Raw genomic sequence first — 20,842 nt, forward strand, 5'->3', positions numbered from 1 at the left:
GGTTGTTCAGAGTTTTTAGGTCTTCTTCATTCAACTTTGGTAATTCATATGTATCTAGGAATCTGTCCATTTCCTCTGTGTTGTCCATCTTATTGGCATATAGGTTCTGAAAGTAGGTATTGATGATCCTCTGGATTTCTGCTGGGTCTGTTGTAATTTCACCCTTTTCATTCCTAATTGCATGGATTTGGGCCTTTTCTTTCCTTTTTCTGACAAGGTTGGCTAAAGGTTTGTCAATTTTGTTGATTCTTTCGAAGAACCAACTCTTGGCTTCATTGATGTTTTGTATTCTTCTCTTAGTCTCCATTGCATTGATTTCTGGTGTGATCTTTATAATTTCCTCACTTGTATGAGATTTGGGGTTGTCCTACTCTTCTTTCTCTAGAAGCTTGAGGTTCAGCATCAGCTTGTTTAATTGGGCTCATTCTGTTTTCCTAATATGCATATTCACTGCTATGAATTTCCCTCGTAAGACTGCTTTCATTGTGTCCCATAGATTCTGCTTTGTTGTATTGTCATTGTCATTTAATTGAAGGAACTGTCTGATTTCTTCTTTAATTTCCTCTGTGACCCATTGGTTATTCAGAAGTGTGTTGTTCAATTTCCATGTGCTTATGAAATTTTTCGAGTTTCTTTTGCTATGGATCTCCAATTTCATCGCACTATGGTCTGATAATATACAGGGGATAACTTCAATTCCTTTGCACTTACCTAAACATGTTCTATGTGTGAGTATGTGGTCTATTTTTGAGAATGACCCATGTGCAGCTGAGAAGAATGTGTATTCTGATTTTGTGGGGTGGAAGACTCTGTAAACATCTGTTAAGTTCATTTGTTCAAGAGTTCGATTGAGTTCTAGTATTTCATTACTTATTTTTACTCTAGTGATCTATCTATTTGTGACAGAGGGGTGTTGAGGTCCCCCACTACAATTGTATTATTGCATATATGACTTTTCATGTCTGTTAGTATTTGTTTTATATAGTTGGGTGCACTAGTGTTTGGTGCATAGATATTTATGATTGTCATCTCTTCCCCTTGGATTCTTCCTTTACAAGGACGTAGTGTCCTTCTTCATCTCTCTTAATCAGTGTTGGTTTGAAATCTACTTGAACTGCAAAGAGGATAGCTACTCCTGCTTTTTTTGGGGGTTCCTGTCGCATGCAGTACTGTTTTTCACCCTTTAACTTTCAGTCTATGAGTTTCCTTTTGAATGAAGTGTGTTTTTTCTTTGCAGCATATTGTTGGATTTTGCTTCTTGACCCATTCTGCCAGTCTATTTCTTTTGATTGGTGAATTGAGACCATTAACATTGATGGTTATAACTGAAATGTATTGACTTGTCATTGCCATGACTTTTTCTTTTTGTTGGGTTCTCCCCCTTTACATTTAATTTCTTGTCATGCCAGATGGGTTCATTCTGCTTTGCTTCCTGGGGTTGTGATCCTCAATGTCTGTTCCTAGGATATTGTGTAAAATTCTTTGGAGTGCTGGTTTGGTATTCACGAAGTTCCTAAGGTGCTCTTTATCATGAAAGTATCTTATTTCTCCATCAATTTTGAAAGATAGTTTTGCAGGGTACACCAATCTGGGTTGGAGGCTGTTTTCTTTTAGGGCTTGGAATATGTCACTCCAAGCTCTTCTTGCCTTGATGGTTTGTGTTGAGACGTCTGCTGTGATTCTGATGGGCTTTCCTTTGTATGTGATTTGTTTCTTTTCTCTAACTGCTTGTAGAACTTTGTTCTTCTGTTGAGTTTCTGGAATCTTAACAATTATAAGCCTATGTGTAGATTTTTTTTTATCAAGGCTAGCTGGAGTCCTATATGCCTCACTTATCTGTATGTCATGCTCTTTTCCCCTGCTTGGGAAGTTTTCTGCCATTATTTCTCTGAAGAGATTTTTTATGTCATCTGCACTCTCTCCTGTTTCTTCATTGAGCCCAATCAGTCTTATGTTATTCTTCTTTGCATCATCTAGCAGCTGCTGGATTGATTTCTCATGTTCCTTTATAATTTTGAAGCAATTTTTCTTTTTCTGGTCACTAATTGCAATCTTTTCTATATCTGAAATTCTGTCCTCACATTGGCTCATTCTGCCATGCAGACTTTCAATGGAGTTTTTCATGTCCTGGAAATCTATTTGCATCTGTTTTAGGGATTCCATTTGTTTCTTATGTTGGGATTCCATCAGTTTCTTATGTTGGGATTCCATCATGTTCCTGAGCTCCTCTCTAGATTTGTTAATCATGTCTTGCACTAGGGGCACAATTTCTCCTGTTATCTGAGAAATTATTTCTGATTTCATTTTTTCCAGATCCCCTTTTGTTGCCATTTCAGTGGGTCCAGGTGGTTGAGTATCAGAGTGTTCCATCTCATTTCTCTTTGGGGTTGCTGTAGGTGATCTGGAGGTCTGATTTTGAGACTTATTTACGCGTTTTCTCATTTTGGCTGGTGCGGGGGGCTGTTAGCACCTGCACAGATTACCTCCTCTGAGCTGGGAGAGGTGGGACAGGGGCCCGGAGCTGTGGTAGGGATAGTGACCCAAAAGCCCTTTCCTGTGGGCTGGGAGCAGCTGAAGGGATAGTGACCAGGAAGCCCCTTCCTCTGGACCAGGAGCAGTGGGATGGTGGCTCAGAAGCCCCTACCTCTGGGCCGGGAGCAGCGGCACTCAGTACCTTGGTCTGGTGGTCTGGTGTCCTCTGCATCTTTGTAGTGTGGAACCAGGTGGCTGCCTGTCTGCAGCGGGGTGATTCGGAGTATTCCTTGTGACTGGGGACCTCGGTCGGGCTTGGGCAGACCTGCCTGTGTGCAGTGGGGTGATTTGGCGTCTTCCGCGTGACTCAGGACCTTGGTAGGGTGTGCACATCTGCCTGTCTGGAGCAGGCTGATTCGGCATGTTCTGTGAGACTCAGGACCTCTGTAGGGCGTGCACAGATCTGCCTGTCTGCAGTGGGCTCTCAAATCTTTTAAAAAAGTTATTTTGGTATAGTTCTAATCTTTGATTGTTCACTCAATTTAAAATAGGTTAGGGACAAGCATTATTTTCCAAAACAACTGCTGCTGTAGTTGACATGTGGCTACAACACGGGGCTGTAGTAGCCCTAATGTTAGAACAGGGCAGAGTGCTCATGACTGAAACTGCTATTTGAGAGAGAGACTTTTGTGTAAACCTCTGACCTCCTACATTCTATTTGTTGTCTTCCATGCTTGCTGACTGAGCCTATCAGTGCTTTATCAAGCAGGTTAGCTCTCCTAGGTATTACATTTTTGCTTTTTATTTTTTGGACAGATCTCACCATGTTGTCCAGACTGGCTGTGATTGTCCTGTCTCAGCCTCCCAAGTATTACAGGTGTGGACTACCATACCTAGCTCTTTTGCTCTATCAATAGGCTTTCATTCTTTCCCACATTCTAGAAAGTTCTTCCTTCCATTCTCTTCACCTTTACCAGTTTAATGCTTTGCTATCATTTAATAGAGTCTTGGTAGGTGGAAAATTAGATGTCTGTGCATAGTCTACTCTCCTGAATCATAAACTTTATTATCTTTCTAGAGGAGTGGTCACTGTTAGAGATTATCTAATAACTCTCTTCATTAACTGGCTCCTTTGAGATAGAAAACAGCTGAATAAGGCCATTTTCTGATGTACTGACTTTCAGTGTAGCTGCCTTATGTATTCTCAACTAGGCTGATGAAAGCACAGAAGTCAGAAGGTTAAAATTAAGTGAGGAACTCTTGATCTCTAAAAGCATGTGTGTGATTTAAAAATATGGTGACTATTTACATTAAAAATTTTATGGCAGTGGTACTGGGGATTTAGCTCAGTTGGTTTCGCTGCCTGCCTTGCAAGCACAAAGACCCAAGTTAGATCCCTGGTACCAAAAAAAAAAATGTATGGCAGTAAATTTCATTAATCCCCCTCAAAACACTCCCCCTTGTTTCAAACACACTTTCTTGCTACTTTCTAAAGTAGTTCAGGAAGTCCTCTTTCGTGTCTTTAGTTGTGCTGTTGTGACTGCCTCAGTGTTCTGAATACATTCAAAACATTTACCTTTTGTGGTCATTTTGACTTGAGAGAAAGATCCAGAAGTTTCACAGTGCTAGATCTGGTAAATAAGATGGATGAGGACACACTGTAATATTTTTACAAAACTCTGTTGGATAGCACTTGTCAGCAGCATTCACTTAATTGCTGATCACGCCTCATGAATACACTCATAAAGAGGACTTCCAGAACTACTTCAGAAAGAATGATGGAACAGTTGTGTTTGAAGTAAGGAGGAATATTCTGAGGGGGATTAATGGCAATTTATTTTACTATAATTGTTTTATTTAAATTTTCACCATATAATTTGTTCATGCCTTATACTCTTTTGTTGACTACTGTCATGTATTACATTACCGAGCTTATTTGAAGTTTAGCTTATGAATTTTAGTATGGGATGAAGAATAGAATAGGTACTCAGTATATACATTTTTATTTTGACTTGATCCTGTACTTGTTTAAAAGTTGCTAAATTCTACTTGAGAGGTAAAGATGAGTAGGATGTAGACTAAGAACCAGTATGACTCTAATAAAATGTGACTTATTATAATGACATTGTCACGTGAAATAAATTTTAAATATAAAAATATTTTATTTAATAGTCAGTATAATGGTATTTCCGAAATTCTGTTTTGTGGGATACTAGTCATGTAGGATGATTTTAATAAGGGTGAGATGATCAATAAGTGGGAAAAATACCACATTTTTATTCTCCTTCTTGGAAATTCATCACACTTATACTTAGAAATAAGAATGTTGAGTTCTATAGGGTAAAAAATGTTTAACTTTTAAAATTTAAGTTTGAAGCACCCAGAAGGAAGCTCCGTCACCGGGATCCGAAACTCCTAGGGCAGAGAAGGTGAGCCACGCAGGTACCAGAAGCAAACCCCCGCCCCCCTGTGGAAATGAGAAGACACGTAAACAAGCCTCAAAAACAGACTTCTGGATCACCTACAGAAACCCCAAAGGGAAACAAGATGGAAAAATCTGATACTCAACCACCTCGTCTCTCTGAACTGGCAACAAAACAGGATCTGGGAAAAATGAAATCAGAAATAATTACTCAGATAACAGCAAAGATTGTGCTCATGATGCAAGACATGATTAATAAATCTAGAGAGGACACAGATAAAAAAATAGAGGATCTGAGGAACATGATGGAATCCCAACATAGGAAACAAATGGAATCCATAAAACAGATCCAAACAGATTTCCAGGAGATTAAAAACTCCATCAAAAGTCTGCACAGCAGAATGAACCAATGTGAGGATAGAATTTCACATATAGAAGATAAGATTGCAATTAGTGACCAGGAAAAGAAAAATTGCTTTAAAATTGTAAAGGAACATGAGAAATCAATCTAGCAACTGCTAGACAATGCAAAGAAGAATAACATAAGACTGATTGGAGTCAATGAAGAAACAGGAGAGAGTGCAGATGACATAAAAAAACTATTCACAGAAGTGATGGCAGAAAACTTCCCAAGCAAGGGAAAAGAACTTGACATACAGATAAGTGAGGCATATAGGACTCCAAATAGCCTTGATCAAAAAAAATCTACACATAGGCATAGAATAGTTAGGATTCCAGAAATCCAACAGAAGAATAAAATTCTACAAGCAGTGAGAGAAAAGAAACAAATCACATACAAAGGAAAGCCCATCAGAATCACAGCAGACTTCTCAATACAAACCCTCAAGGCAAGAAGAGCTTGGAGTGATGTATTTCAAGCCCTAAAGGAAAACAGCCTCCAACCAAGATTGATGTACCCTGCAAAACTATCTTTCAAAATTGATGGAGAAATAAGATATTTTCATGATAAAGAGCACCTCAGGAACTTCATGAATATCAAACCAGCACTCCAAAAAATTTTAGACAATATCCTTGGAAAAGACAATGAGGATCACAACCCCAGGAAACCCAGCAGAATGAATCCATTGGGTGTGACAAATTAAACGCAAAGGGGGAGAATCCAACAAAAAGAAAGTCATGACAAGGCTTTTAAAACTTTTGACTTCATCTCCCTAATGAGTGTATAATTCAATCTTGTTATTGTACTGACTAGTATTTTTCTGATTCTAAAGTTGCACACCTTTCCTTGTATTATACTGGCTATTTATCATCTTCTTGTGTCTACTTTTTAATTGTGTTGTCTATTAATGAGCTCTAAGAATTCTTTGTATATTCTGGTCATAGGTTATATGCATTGTAAATATGGTCTGTTTAAGGACTACTTTCTATTTTAATGATGTCATTTAAAGTTCTAAATTTTGATGGAATCTCATTTATCAATTGTTTTCTTTTGTACATCATGTCTTTTGTATCTTAGGTAGTTCTTGCCTACCCTGAATTCATAAACATTTTCCCTTTTAATTTCTTCTTCAAGTTTTATACTTTTAGGCTTTCATATTTAGGTTCATAGATCCCTTCAGGTTATTTTCATGTATGGAAATAAAGGGTTGAGGTTAATTTTTTATATACGGATACCAGGTATTCTAGTGCTGTTTGCTGAAAACAGTATCTTTTCCTCTGCTCTTGAATTGAGTTTATATTCTATAAAATGCTAATGTTAAATAATCTTTCAAAACTCAGTGGACCATATATGTGTAGTTCTATTTCTAGATTCTCTGTTTTATTCAAATGATCTATATGTCTTTCCTTACACCAACACTGCCTTGATTACTGTAGCTTTAGAAGAAGTCTTAAAATTAGGTACTAAACACCTTCCAACACTGTTTTTGTTTTTAACTTTTCTAGGTCCTTTTACTCCTACATAACTTTTATATTTCAATATCTAATTCTTCATTTATAGCAAGTATACACAGACTTGAATTTTTATATATATCTTGTGTTTTCTAATCCTGCTAAATTCAAATACAAGTTCTAGGGGCTCCTAGAGATTTCTTAGTATTTTCTCTGTAGATGATCATTTCATCTACATATAAAGATTTTGCTTCTACCTTGCCAATCCTATCCTAATTGTGTCATTTTATTGCCAGACTATTTTGGTGGGCCCTAGGTTTCAAAGTTTAATGGACAGATAAAGAGTAAGCATATCTGTCCTTGTTCCCCACCTTAGGGAGAAAGCATTGTATCTTCTCCATTCATACAAGGCATTCTCGCTGGAAGTGTGAAGTACATGTCTTTAATCTGTTGAGAAGTTTCTGTTCTACTTCTAGTCTCCTGATAGCTCATAGCATGAACAGTTGTAGAATTTAGTCCAATACTTTTTCTCCAACTAGTGACAGGATCATATGGCTTTTTCCTTTCCTCTGTTAAAATGATGACTTTTGGGGGTGGATCTTCCAATGCTGAACCAACACTGCCATCCCTATAACAAAAACACTTTCTACATCCTGCCAGATCTGACTTCCAATAGTTTGTTTTGTTAAACAAATTTCTATCTATGTTCATACTTTTTTCTTCTATTATCTTTATCCAATTTTAGGATTAGCACAATGTTGAGTTCCTAAAATGAGGGGAGAAGTGTTCCTTCTTTTTTCTGCTTTAATTGTTTGATATAATCTATCAGTTAAAATATATATGAGCCTGCTGTTGTCATATAGGTAGGTTTTCAAGCTAGGAATATACTTTCTTTAATACGTGGTATTCAAATTTTATATTTCCTCCAGAGTTAGTTTCATTAATTTGTCTTCCAAGGTACTTCTTAGAAGTTATCAAATTTATTTCAAAAAAGATTTTTGTAATATGATTTCTATATCTTTTAAAATTCTGTAAAATCTGTGGTAATGTCTCCTAGATCTTGATATTGTAATTTTAAAAATGTATAATTGATATTGTGTAACATGAATAAAAGGTCTAAAGAAGCAGGGGATGTGGGAGGGGTAGGGGAAAGGAAAAAAGGGAAAAGAAAAATTATGAGAAAAGGAAAAAAGGAAATAAAATCTTTGCAAATAGGGAAGGGTGGAGGGGGTGAAGCGAGGGCAAGGGAAGGGGAAAAAAAAATAAGAACCAAGATACTCATGCAATGGTACAAGATCCCAATGATGAATGTAACTGTATTTTATACCTAAAATGTACCAATAAACTTAATGAGAAAAAAATATAAGTTTGAAAAACTTATTTTACTACTTCCCATTTTTTGAGCAATACCTATGAATATTATACAGTACAAAACTAGTGCTCCTCAAAGTGTACTTTGGGCAATACTGCCATTTAGTGTTACCTACTATTTTAATAGTGATAAATTTAAAAATTTGGTGGCAACTACAACAAGAATAATGCTACTAAGTTTCTGACTTGGTGGCTGATATTATCAGTATAATTTTCATTATGTAATATTAAGCATGTTTGGAGAGAAGATGTCCACTAGGACGAAATAACAAATTTGTCAAAATCTGTTCTTGCTATATTTTTAACTCCTACAGAGATGTTTTCTTGGGTGGCATCATCACATCTAATACATCTTAATTTGATAACAGTATATTGAGATGATAAAAATCAGATTTTACTTCTACTAACCTTACCTATTCCACAAGAAGGCTTCTGCAGCCTGCTGTGTTTGATAGGCAAAACCAGTGGACATGTTGGTTTTCGGAAGTCACTTCTTTGGGTAGTTTGAGTATCATAAAGTGGTTGGGAGGTATATTCTATTGCTTCACCATGTGACCACCAGTCACTCTATAAAAAAATTGGAAATGTAAAATTGAATATTGTTGAACATTTTCATGTGTCACTTGATGTCTATTCATGTTCAGTAATTCAGTTCAGTAATTTATTGGATATTCTGAAATCTAGGAATAAATATCTTTTCAGAAAGATTGCGTTTCTTAAAAGGTATCTAAAAATAAATTATATTTTTAGCCAAAGTACACCTGCTAAATTCCTAAGCTGATGTCTATCAACACATGAAGTAGTAAAAATAAACAAAAGTTATATTTCAATGTTTTTTACTATAATATTAATATATACTCTATGTACATATGCATATATGTGTTAAACATAATTTAATCTAAAATTGTGGTCTATACTTTTATTATGGCAATATAAATCATTTCTTATCATTATCTAAAATGGTGGTTTTCAAACTTTAAAATACATTTTAAACCATAAAATACATCTTTTTTTTTTGGTACCGGGGATTGAACTTGAATCCTTGAGCTAGTGCAGCAGGCAGCAAAACCACTGAGCTAAGTACCCGGCCCCATAAAATACATTTTACACCATAAAATACATTTTATATCATGCAAGAGTACACGATGCAATAGATGCAGGGCACTCGGCTATTTTTCTGTTATATTTAATTACTTTCTCTTTTATTTCATTTCCCAATGTTGGTTACAACTCACACTGAAAAACTGTTCTAAGAGAAAGTATCTCAAATGTTACTAAATTTTTGGTACTAAAACCTAAGCATGTAGGAAAGGGAGAACTGATAGATTTTTCTCATTAGCACATATGACCATTAAATCTCTTAGATGTTGAGAAAGCAATGAGGGAAACTGTTACTCAACTTAATTTTGATTGAAAGTTATAGAACTTCTTGATCAGGTAGAAGAGAACCTGGGGAAAGGTAACTATGACACTTAGAGCTTCTTGGATATGATTAGGGAATGAAGTAACCTTGGATATGATAAAGTACTTACCTTGGTCTATAAGAAAGTAGATCTGGCTTTAAAAAGTCACCTATGATTTTATGAGACAATATGACTCAAGGGGAATGAATATGTGATTCTAATAATAAATTTCTGACAATACAATTGAGGTGATATTAATACAAAAAGGAAGAGGTATCTAGAGAAACCTATGTGGCTGTATGCAGTAAGCTCTCAAATAAGCTTAGTTTCTAAAAACACAGGCATGTTTACGAAGGACATAATATAAAATTCAAACTAAAATTTAATAGAGTCAACTTGTCAGATGACTATTGAGAAACTTAAAAGTTGATATAATATGTTAAATGTAGCAAAAATAATATTTTCTGGGGAAAATTGTTTGGAGTAAGTAATCAAGGAAAGGCTAATAAGTTGGAAAGGAGTACATTATTTAGAGCTGAAAGTCTGAACTACTCAATTTGAGGTTCTTTGTTAAATGAAGTTAACCTGAGATTGAAAAAAGGTTCATGAAGCATACCAAAGAGGGATGTAAGAAATGAATAGTGGATGAGAGAATTAGATCTCATGTTGCTACTTTAAATTAGTGCCAGTTTTTAGGCCAATTGCAAAGTACAACCAGGAGCAATGGAATAATGAGTAATTGTAAAAGGTGACCAGAAACCACAGAAATTTATGAACTAGGAATTTTAGAGGAGAGATTTGCCTCTTTTATTTTCAGAATGTGGTACAGAGGGAATTTAAAAAATTAGGGCCGGGGATTTAGCTCAGTGGTTCCGCCGCCTGCCTCGCAAGCTCAAGGACCTGAGTTTGATCCCCGGTACCAAAAGAAAAATTTTAAAAAGTTAAAGACTACTTAATATAGATGCTGAGAAAATTCTAGAACAGATTACTAAACAGATGGTGTCTTATCACTATCTGGCTATAAATAGTCATGTCTTACTGTTGTCACAGTACCTGCTTCTGGCAACTTTCTTCCTCTTTACCTCATAATTATGATAGTGCTTATTATATTCTAAGATCTGGGATTTATAGGCCTTATCTCACTCTCACCACAATTCTGAGGTAGGTACATCCATTTTATAGATGAGAAAACTGCCAAGAGATCAAGAAATTTCCCCAGGATCCATCACTAGCAGGCAGCAGCCTTGCCTCAATTCAACCCTCAGCTATCTATGTACCTTGAATTTCTGTGCTACACTACTATGTCAACTCTCCTGTGGAATGCTACACCAGATAAGGGCAAACTACATTACATTATTTCAAAAGCAAAAATAAAGCAGCTCCAAGCAAACATCTTGGTCTCTTTTGTGCACCTGTAACCAAACACCACAGGCCGAGTAATTAATAATGAACCGAAATGTACTGGCTCACACTTCTGGAAGCTGGGAAATCTGGTATGAAGTCATCATGGAGAGGGCAGGTTTGGCAATTCTAGTTCCAAGATGGTGTCCTGAACACTTATATGGGGAGAGGTGGAATGGTAAAAGGAAGTTAAGAGGGGATCTACCTTGCCCTGTCATAACAAAGTTAATCTTCCAGTGAGGCAGAACCTTGATGGTCTAATTTTTGGGGGGGGGGGGGGTACCAGGGATCCAACTCAGGACCTTGAGCTTGTGAGGCAAGCACAGTGCCACTGAGCTAAATCCCGGCCCTTTAAAAAATATATAGGGTCTTGCTACATAGTTTAGGCTGACCTTGAACTCACTATGTAGCCCAGGCTGGCTGGAACAAGGATCCTCCTGCCTCAGCTTCTCTAGCGCTGGGATTATAGGCATGCACTACCATGCCCAGCTCAGCCTAATCATTTCTTAAAAGTTCTCACTATTAAAACTTTTACAATAGCAATTAAATTCTACATGAGTTTTGGAGGGGACAAACTTTCAAACCATAGCAGTAAGTATACTGAGAAAGTATGATGAGATAAGGCATGCATCACAGTGTCTAATTTTGTTGATCACAAAATCATTTTGCTAATACCCAAGTTATTGAAGAAGTGACTCTGGGTAAGGACCAGGAGGAAGTGCTTGGTGCATGTCAACTTTTTTCTCAAAAAAACGATGTAATGCTAAAACTTCTCTTAGAGACATCAGTTTAGCTTTCAAGCAAAATTTTTTGAATCGAGAGTTTTATCAAAATGGTCTCTAGCTTCAAAAATATGAATGAAATAATTTTTTCCTAAAGTCTGACCCTGTAGTTGGCAAAAGTGTTCTGCCATTATTGATTAGATGCATCTTCACTGAATTAAATCTGACAGTTCCAAGAATACTGTACTGTTATCTTTCCTATCTTTGGAGTCTTCCCCATGCCTGAAAAGTATGGGTTGTTTTTGGAGGAGTGCGAGTGTGTACCATACATATGTGTATGCCTTTTTGGTCCAAGCATTTGCTCATAAGGAATTATAAGATTAAAGAAATAGATGGAGGTGCCTCACACCAAAGGGAAGGTCTAATAAAAATTTTACTGTGGTTCATCAGATTGTAAGAGGTTAATGCAGATGACAAAATAAACTAAACTGGGAAAAGTCACCTGGTGTGATGACTTTGTCTAAGGGATAGGCTACATTTCAGATTATAGATAAGGTTTTGCCTAAAGACATAGTCGTTCCCATTTAAAATTCTGGACCAGAAAGAAGAAATCATTTCTCCCTGCCTAAGGTCTATCTCCTTTCCTGCCCCAGGACCACAGTCACTAGGGCTCCAAGTGCCTGGAGGCTCCCAGTGGGGGTTGGGCAGGGTGGTGGTTACTATTTTCTTACGCCTAGGAAATTTAATGTTTACTATGAGCTCATTAGCCACATTTAAAAGCCAATGCAAGGAAGTCTATGTTATATTCCTAGTATGCCTGAGCTTTCAAAAATGTTGTAGTAAACATTACGTATTTTCCATTCTTTGGAAAATTATGGAAGAATCCTTGGGGAGAAGTGGTAAAATCAAGTGGAGTATCCTGGAGAAACCAGTTCAGAGACTGGAAGGGGTGGTAAGCTAGGATCCACAGCAGAAGCCACAGTGGCCTGGCCAAGACAGTGGCCATCTGGTCCTAACAGTGGTCATGTGTGGAACAAAGAATTGTACTTTGGGGATTCCCAAGGAGATACGGACTTTTGACAAAATTTACACATAGACAATGACATTTTATTTGTAGAGCTCAGTGGCTTTAAAGAATTGAAATTCTATCACAAACACTAGAGCAGTCAAGGTCATATTGGTTACACCGTACCTAATTCATTTATATTCTGCTGTAGATATTAGGAATGCTGGGAAAATTTCTTTTTAAGCAATTCACAATGTCTCATCAGTTATTCCTAAATTGTGTTTTGTGGAACACTAATTCTCTAGCATATTAATAGATGTTTTGCCAAAGAGGTTTCTTGTTAAATAAATTTGGGAAATAATAAGATAAATACATTTATCACAGTTTCTCAGAACCTTTATATACTGATGCAAAATGTAAAGCTCTGAGAGAGGCATATAAAAATACAGCTTTTCCAAAACCTATTTGACTTTGGGAATTTGTTTTAAGCATGTGTAAAGGGACAGTGCTTTGAAAAATATTCTTTGGAAAAGAATGACCTAGTACAATCTCTTTTAAAGTACAATATTTAGAAACCAAAAACAACCGAACTAGTTTTCAGTGGAAGTGACTGAGCTAAAAAATACTCCTTTTAAATTGTTCTAGCTCCCCCATTTTATGTCCCAAGTTAGAAACACAATTTGACTTAAAAATACTGTAAATAAACCAATAGCAACCCATTTGGTGTTGAGGTCTAAATATATTATCTTAGCAAAATACATATGTCAATTAAAATATTTAGGCAACGATATTTTAAAGCTAGAATTACTATAAATTTTTCAACCAAGCTAACTGTAACAGTTAAATAACAGTTTACATATATGTGAGTGAAGCATTATTACTTGAGTTCTTAGAAATGAGTTTAAAAGTTTGCTGTTTCTCTTTGAAATAAAAATTCTAGTCACTCCACGCCCAAATCACATATGACAATAATTCTGTGATGTGTCTCCCATCGTTCTCTGTCACTCTCCCCATTCATATCTACTAGCAGCATTTCCTATGTGTGCTCTCACTTCACTTCAAACTAGAATTCATCATTCCTTACAGGTCTGGCACTCTATCACTTAGCTTTGTGGACAACAGCTCCTAACACCATATACATACAAACTACAGAGTAAGAAAAAAATTAGTTGAGATTAATTTTTAAAATTTTTGTTATATATTTTATTCTCTCTTTCCCTCTATCCTATCTCCCTCCATCCCTCCCTCTCTCTCATTCTTTGGGTCTTGCTGGGTGAGGATTACAGGCTACAGGTGTGCACCACCATGCCAAGCCATATTTCTATTCTTGAACCAGGTTTGGTTTTTTTCCTAGTGCCTCCAATTTAGGGATGGGTCCAGTTAATAGCTTGTCTTAGACTCAACCCTGAACTGGAGTGCAAAAATTACTCAGTACCTTTTTAAGAAATAATGAGAACTATACTAACCTGGTTTGTGGCACCGGATTTATTTCCCTACTTAAAAATATGATTTATTTCTTCCAAATCCCAAATAATGAACATAAGTGCATCTACAAGAGCAAGTTTATGAAATGAAGCAGCCTTAAAACCACAGTTGTCAGGTTTATTAAATGATATTAAAACACATTTAACCATAAGAATTCCTCCTGAGATCTCGTATTTGCACAGTGCCATAGCATGATGTTTTATGACAAGAGCAGTTGATGTCATCAGTGTGGAGAGCTCACGAAAAGCAATCCCTATTTAACTGTCAGGTTAAATAACAACTTTACCTAACTCATACCCTGGCAGAGATGAGGAAAGAAGTGGAGTAGGGTGAGGTTGACATTGCCACAGTCATCGGAGACCATTCAGATGGCACACTTTTCTTTCTTCAAATGGCATGCTGGAAGACACCTACGTAAAATATTTTGATTATCTCTGCAGTGGCATATTTTGAATACCATCTGGTAATCACTTATAGGGACCAGTACTCTATTAGGTCTCCTACCATAGAATCTTATTCTCAGCAGAGGATGGTGGGCTCTTCAGTTCCCACATCTGGGCAGAAAGCAGAAGACTAGGATTCTACTGCTACTAAGAGCTAAATACTTGATGCTTCCTGGGTGCATCATGAATGGTCTTCTGCCAGGTCTCTATGTGGTCAGTCCCCACCCTCCTTCAGGTCCTCACTCAAATGTCACCTTCTTGGAGACACTTTCTATTGACTACCTAAAGTTGCACCACTACCTTCAGCAGTCCTTACCTCCTCTTCCATGCCAACTCTTCTTACCATGTAACTTTCTAACACAGCTTACTTATTTTGCATATCCTCCCACTAGAATGTAAGCAACACAAGGACAATATTTTTCTCACCATTTATTTTGTTTACTACTATAATATTCCTCATGCCTAGAACAGGACTTGACAAATATCTATTTTAATCCTCATAAAACCCTGTGAGAAAGATTACTATTCTTATTAAGAAATAATCTTAGAGTAAATTACTTGCCCAAAGTCACATAGCTAGTGTGCAGTAGCTACAAAAAAATCAACAAGTGATATATGCAACAATACAAAGATATTATAAATGCATTTCTCTGGGAAGATTAAAATAGATACATACTGAATAATTCCATTTGTATGACTTCCTGAAAAAGGCAAAACTACAGAAAACACATCAGTGGTTCCTGGGGCTGCAGTAGAGGAAGATGACTGAAAACAGGTGGAGGAATAGCACAACTATACCTCTGCCAAAGCACCCAGAACTGTATACTAAAAAAGGTGTTTTACTGTGTAAAAATGGTAGGCAGAAAAATGTTCTCCCACCTACAAAGATATTTATATCTTTATCTCCAAACATGTGAATGTTATTTTTCCCGGCAAAGGGACTTTAAAGATGTGTTCTGTTTTACATCTGGATGTCTCCTAAAACCCCATGCATTCAGAGGCAGTTTGTGGAAGGTGATTGGATTAAGGGGTGCTACCAGGTGGCTTGGTGTTAAAAGATGGAGTCTGGTAGGAAGCTGTGAGTCACATGGGTGTGGCCTGGAAGGGTGTTATCTCCCTGCCTCCCACCCTTTGCTCTCTGCTTCCTAGCTGCCATGACATGAGCAGCTTTTCTCTGCCAGGCCCCACCATGCCTTCCTGTCTTGAGATGGCCAGCTATGGGCTAAAAACATGAGCCAAAGTAAACCTCTCCTTTAAGTTATTGGTGTCAGGTGTTGTGTCCTAGCAACAAGGAAAGTGACTAAGACAAGATGTGATTCAGTATCTTGAAATGGAGAGATTATCTTGGATTATTTGGCCAGATTCAGTGTAATCACAAGGGTCCAGATAAGAAGGAGGCAGGTGAATCAATCAGAAAGGATTTGAAAATGCTACTGATATGCTTCTGGATTTAAAGAGGAAGGTACAATGAGCCAAGGAATGTAGTTAGTCACTTGAAGATGATGGGAAAGGCAAAGAAACATACTCCTTTAAACCCTCTAGCAAGAACAATCCCTGGCAACAGCTAATGAGACTAATTTTGGACTTCTGAACTCAAGAACTGTTAAGAGAATTCTGTCCTGCTTTAAATCAGTGTTTGTGGTAATTTGTAACAGCAGTGAAAGGAAACTAATACAACAAATCCTACCTCAACAAACCTTGACTTTAAAAAGATAATGGAATATATCTACTATATATTGTGGTATAGTAAATAAGAGAGATTTGGCTAGGTCAACAGTCCTGCGTCAAAAACATGACTGTAACATTTGCTTACCATGTAACCTTAGACATGTTAATTTCATTGGAGTATGTTACCATCTATAAAATATTTCCAATAATACCTCATAGAAATTGTTTTTGCTCATTTCTAGTACTTTATATGATTTCAATAAGTGGTAGCTATTATTTTATAGAAAGTATCTGAATTGCTAAGCATCATAGGCAATTTTTATATTAGAACACGTCCTGAAGACTGTATTATAGAAGAAATTTCTTCACTAACCTTCAAGCATTACTTAATGGCTACAACCTGATCTAATGTAGAAAAATGATTGTTTGGATTTCTTCCCTGTATATATTACTTGTATGACTGCCAGAACAGTTTTAAGTTATTGCTTTTAACTATTGGATTATACACAGTACTATTCTGAATGTGTCATACCCTTTAAATAGTTTGTGACCAAATTGTTCTGGAAAGCAGCTTCTGAATCTAAATCTGTATTTGCATATAACAAACATCAGTCCAACCTGCTCTTCTGGCCCCTTTTTGGGATCTATGTAGGGAACTGGTTCATTGTATGTTCTTGCCTTTGTGTTAATGAATTTAGCATAATTTACACGTCCTCTCCTGACACAAGGCTTTGAATGCTGTATGCTATTTCCAGGATTTTTTTCATGTTTGATTTCTTCTTTTCTTTCAGTTATACATGCTATTCCAGCATCTTCTATGTTATGCTGTCTGAAAAACAAAATTAAATAATAAATCATTTATCCCATTGAGGATTTCAGTACAGTCATAATTAAAATGAGATTTAAATATATTCCCAGCATAAATTAAAACAATTTAGGCCTATTAATAGTTTTTGATGGGCTTGTGCTATTAAAATTTGGGATGGAATCTTCTCATTCTAAATCATATAAGATATAAAGAAATTTGTGTTAATGATTATTATTATGTAACTGATGTACAGATTATCATCTGCTTGTAGTAAACAGTGGTATTTGATCACGCTTACTAATCACGTTTGTAGTATTTAAGCGTGTGGTTAAGTCATTTGCTAATCTGAATACTTCTTCCTTAAAAGTTTTCTTGTGAATAGATGACTTTTCCCCCTTTTACCTACTAAATTCAGCCATCAGGACAAGTATAACTACTTGATTTTTACAAACTGACCTGCCAAACTTATAAAAGCTATCCAATGACCACTAACACTTATCTTTTTGGGGCAACCCACTTTCTGGGCCCCCTTCTGTCTCTCTCAGAAGCTATCTTCTTCTCAATAAATTCTTCCTACTCTTAATCTCCGTTGTTCCTAGAATTCATTCTTCGATTTTAAAAAATACAAACTCAGTGTATCAGGTATCTACCAGGTTGACAGTTACACTATTTCCCTTATATTATTTAGAGGTCCATAGATCATATGCCCTATATCATGAAGATGAGAACAACCAAGTTCATATCAGGAAATCCAGCCGAGGTAAGTGTCTCCAGGAAAACCAATAACATATGATCCAGTTCTCCTTTTATGCTGTCAGCAATAATTCTCAGGGTTTGGAGAAGGGAGCCAAAGGGCAAATTTCCACTTTGAGCAGTGTTGTTTCACCTGTTAGCCAGAAGAAGGAAGCTGCTGAAAATAGAATTTTACCCACATTTGTTTTCCCTAACATCAAGGACATGAGAGACCTACCACCAATTTGCCTTGATGTTAGACAAAAACAGTGGATCTCTACAGATGTATTATCATCTGAAATGAAGGCACCAGTCCTTTCACAACCTGTCCTTCCTATTCAGCCTGAAACTATGAAAGAAAGATTTTCAGGAAGATGTAGAAAGCATCAGGAGACTGGTAAACAGTACATGATTTTTATCTAATACTTATCTTTTTAAGAAAACACCACTGTTCAGGCAAAACAATTAATTCAATTTCATCACTTTTTTACTTCTAATGACCACACTGCTATAAAAGAAAAAATCACTGGCTGGGCATGGTAGTGGAGGCCTGTAATTCCAGCACTCTGGGAAGCTGAGGCAGAATGATCTCAAGTTTGAGCCCTGGGCAACTTACCGACTTGGGGCGACCCTGTGTCAACATAAAAAATTTTAAAAGGGCTGGGAATGTAGCTCAGGACAAAGGCCCTGGGTTCAATCCCCAGTACCAACAAAACAAAACACAGAACAAAAAATATTAAAGAAATGTTTAGTGCAAACAGACATTATAAAAGGCAGTATTTTTAAATTTCAGACATTTGAAAAATAAAGAATAGATTAATTTGAGTACTTTCTACATAGAAGCTTTTACACATCAAAGCCCTGATCCCACAAAAAGTGAATCTGTAAGATCCAAATTTATAGTGAAAATGGGTAGTTCTATTTAGCCTTATTCACAGCCCTTAAAATATAACCCTATCTTACTTCAAAGTCAGGTCCACCTCTTTCATTGTTTCTCAAGTGAAACCCACAAGTGTATTTATAATAAAATACTGCCTCCCCATTGGAGTTTCAGTGACTTGCTCCAGCTGAACTCTGCAGCCTCATCCCAGCCTCCCCACCCTCATTTCTCCAGCCAGCCTTCAGTTCTCTTTTCTCCTGGGGCATTTGCACATTGCTCTATGTCTGTAAGGTTCTTCCCCAGCTCCCTGCATAGCTTGCTCATTATCATTTAGGTCTCAATTCAAAAGCCAGTGCCTTTTTTCTAGATTTTACTCCCTACTCTATGTATGGTCCATTTTAGTGCTTTGTCCGTTTCCTTCATGACATCACACTTCATAACGCATGTACATAGTTTTTTGTTCACTTGTCTTTGGTAAGCAACAGATATATACCCTTGCTAGTCATTAAGTTCTGTGAGGCGGGGGTTGTTTCACTCACTATTCACCCAATATCCAGGGAAATGGACTGCCACTAGAATACTGACATATTTCCGCTGAATTTGCTGGAATTGTTTTTTCACTCTCGCTTTGTTGTAGCTGTATACCCTCAACCCTCACTCTGCTATACATATTGATAACATTCAGAATCCTTGGGACTTAAGTTCCCCGCTTCCCAACAAAAATTGTTCTCATTACTGGTAAAGTGTAAATAATTTCTAAGATTTTCTGTTTCTAAATTCATGAGTGTTTGCTCAATGGTTGTGAATTTCAGATCAATTAACTTATCGTCACAGTCTCCTGGCATCAGTTTTTCTCATTTGTTTATCATAGTTGTAATCCAGAAATACATTTATACTAGAATCATGTCTTTGAAGGAAAGGATTATGACTATTTTCTTGTGGTTATGTACTCATTTGGATAAGTACTGTGGTGTCAATGGCTATAGATAATTCATAAATATGAAATATACGACTCTGTAGTAACTCGTTTGTAGAAGTAAAATACAGATGGGCCGGGGATTTAGCTCAGTGGTTCTGCCACCTGCCTTGCAAGTGCAAGGTCCGTAGTTTGATCCCTGGTACCAAAAAAAAAAAAAAAATACAGGTAAACACACCAATGGACTCTGAAATTAATTAGACCTGGATTGGAATCCTACCTCTACCATTTAATATCTAAGCCTCAGTTTCATTATTTGCCTAAGAACAATAGCCATTGTGAGACATGTGAGAATAACATTGAATAATTCATTTTTTCCATAGATATTTATTATGTGCCAGGGCTGTTTGAGACACTGAGGATATAACAGTGGCAAAACAAAAAATCCTGCCCTCACAGAACTTACATTCTAGGGTAAGATATATGAAAAATAACAAGTAAAATAGAGTCTGTTAAATGGTGGTAAGTGGTAAAGATAGTAAAGCAGCGAAACGGGAAAAGGAGTACATGTGTGTAGGAGGCAGGCTGCATTTTTAGGTAGGGTGGAGACTGCTTTGTGAAGGTGGCAATTGAAAAAAGGAGAGAAAGCTGGGTGGGTATTTAAAGAATGAGCATTCCAGCACAGTAACTGCCAAAGCTTTGCAACAGAAATGTCCCTACCTTTAGAACAGTGCTTCTTAAAGTGTGCTCACTGAAGTAGACACATTGGCATCAACGTGACCCTGTTAGAAATACAAATTTATAGATCCCATTTCAGCCTACTAAATCTTATCTCTGGAGCTGTTTCTCTGGAACCTGTTTTAACCAGCTCTCTAGCTGACTCATACCCATGTTAAAGTTTGAGTGTGTTCTGCAGAAAAATATATAGGCTTTTGAAGCAAGTGTCCCTAGCTAGCTCCACATCACTCTAGCTGCACTATCTTAGTTCAATGGTTCATTACATTTTTGCACGTCATGGTGAACATGGAGGCTTTGTAAAGCCCAATTATTGGGCCCCAATCCCAGAATTTGATTCTGTGTTGGGTAGGGAGCCCCAATTTGCATATTTAACAAGGGCCCAGGTGATGCTGGTTGGGGATCACTCTTGAGAATCACTGGAGAAGACCGAAAGGAAGCCTTTATGCAGAGTGGAGTCCTGCCAGAGGGAGGCAAGCAGTACACGAGGCCTAGGAGGGGGAGGGGACACCAGTGTATGCTTCCTG

General features: G+C 37.0%; 1 protein-coding gene across 5 annotated transcripts in view; it reads right to left on the reverse strand.

Annotated features, from left to right (window-relative positions):
- The window catches only part of Cimip6 (ciliary microtubule inner protein 6), a 297,684-nt gene that overhangs the window by 146,643 nt on the left and 130,199 nt on the right, over positions 1-20,842 (reverse strand). For 3 of the 5 annotated variants that reach the window (XM_087216388.1, XM_087216387.1, XM_004867285.3), the window contains 2 exons: positions 16,863-17,073; positions 8,530-8,683 (listed from right to left, as the gene is read on the reverse strand). In XM_087216388.1, the coding sequence (XP_087072514.1) occupies positions 8,530-8,683; positions 16,863-17,073 (365 nt within the window). Of the gene's footprint in view, positions 1-8,529; positions 8,684-14,990; positions 17,074-20,300; positions 20,363-20,842 lie in introns of those variants that run through there. The other 2 variants (XR_015453106.1, XR_015453105.1) reach the window with 2 other exon arrangements.

Source organism: Heterocephalus glaber, unplaced genomic scaffold (assembly GCF_053883595.1).
Source record: "Heterocephalus glaber isolate CG9 unplaced genomic scaffold, H.glaber_assembly_v1.0 deba00001457, whole genome shotgun sequence".
Classification (NCBI taxonomy): domain Eukaryota; kingdom Metazoa; phylum Chordata; class Mammalia; order Rodentia; family Bathyergidae; genus Heterocephalus; species Heterocephalus glaber.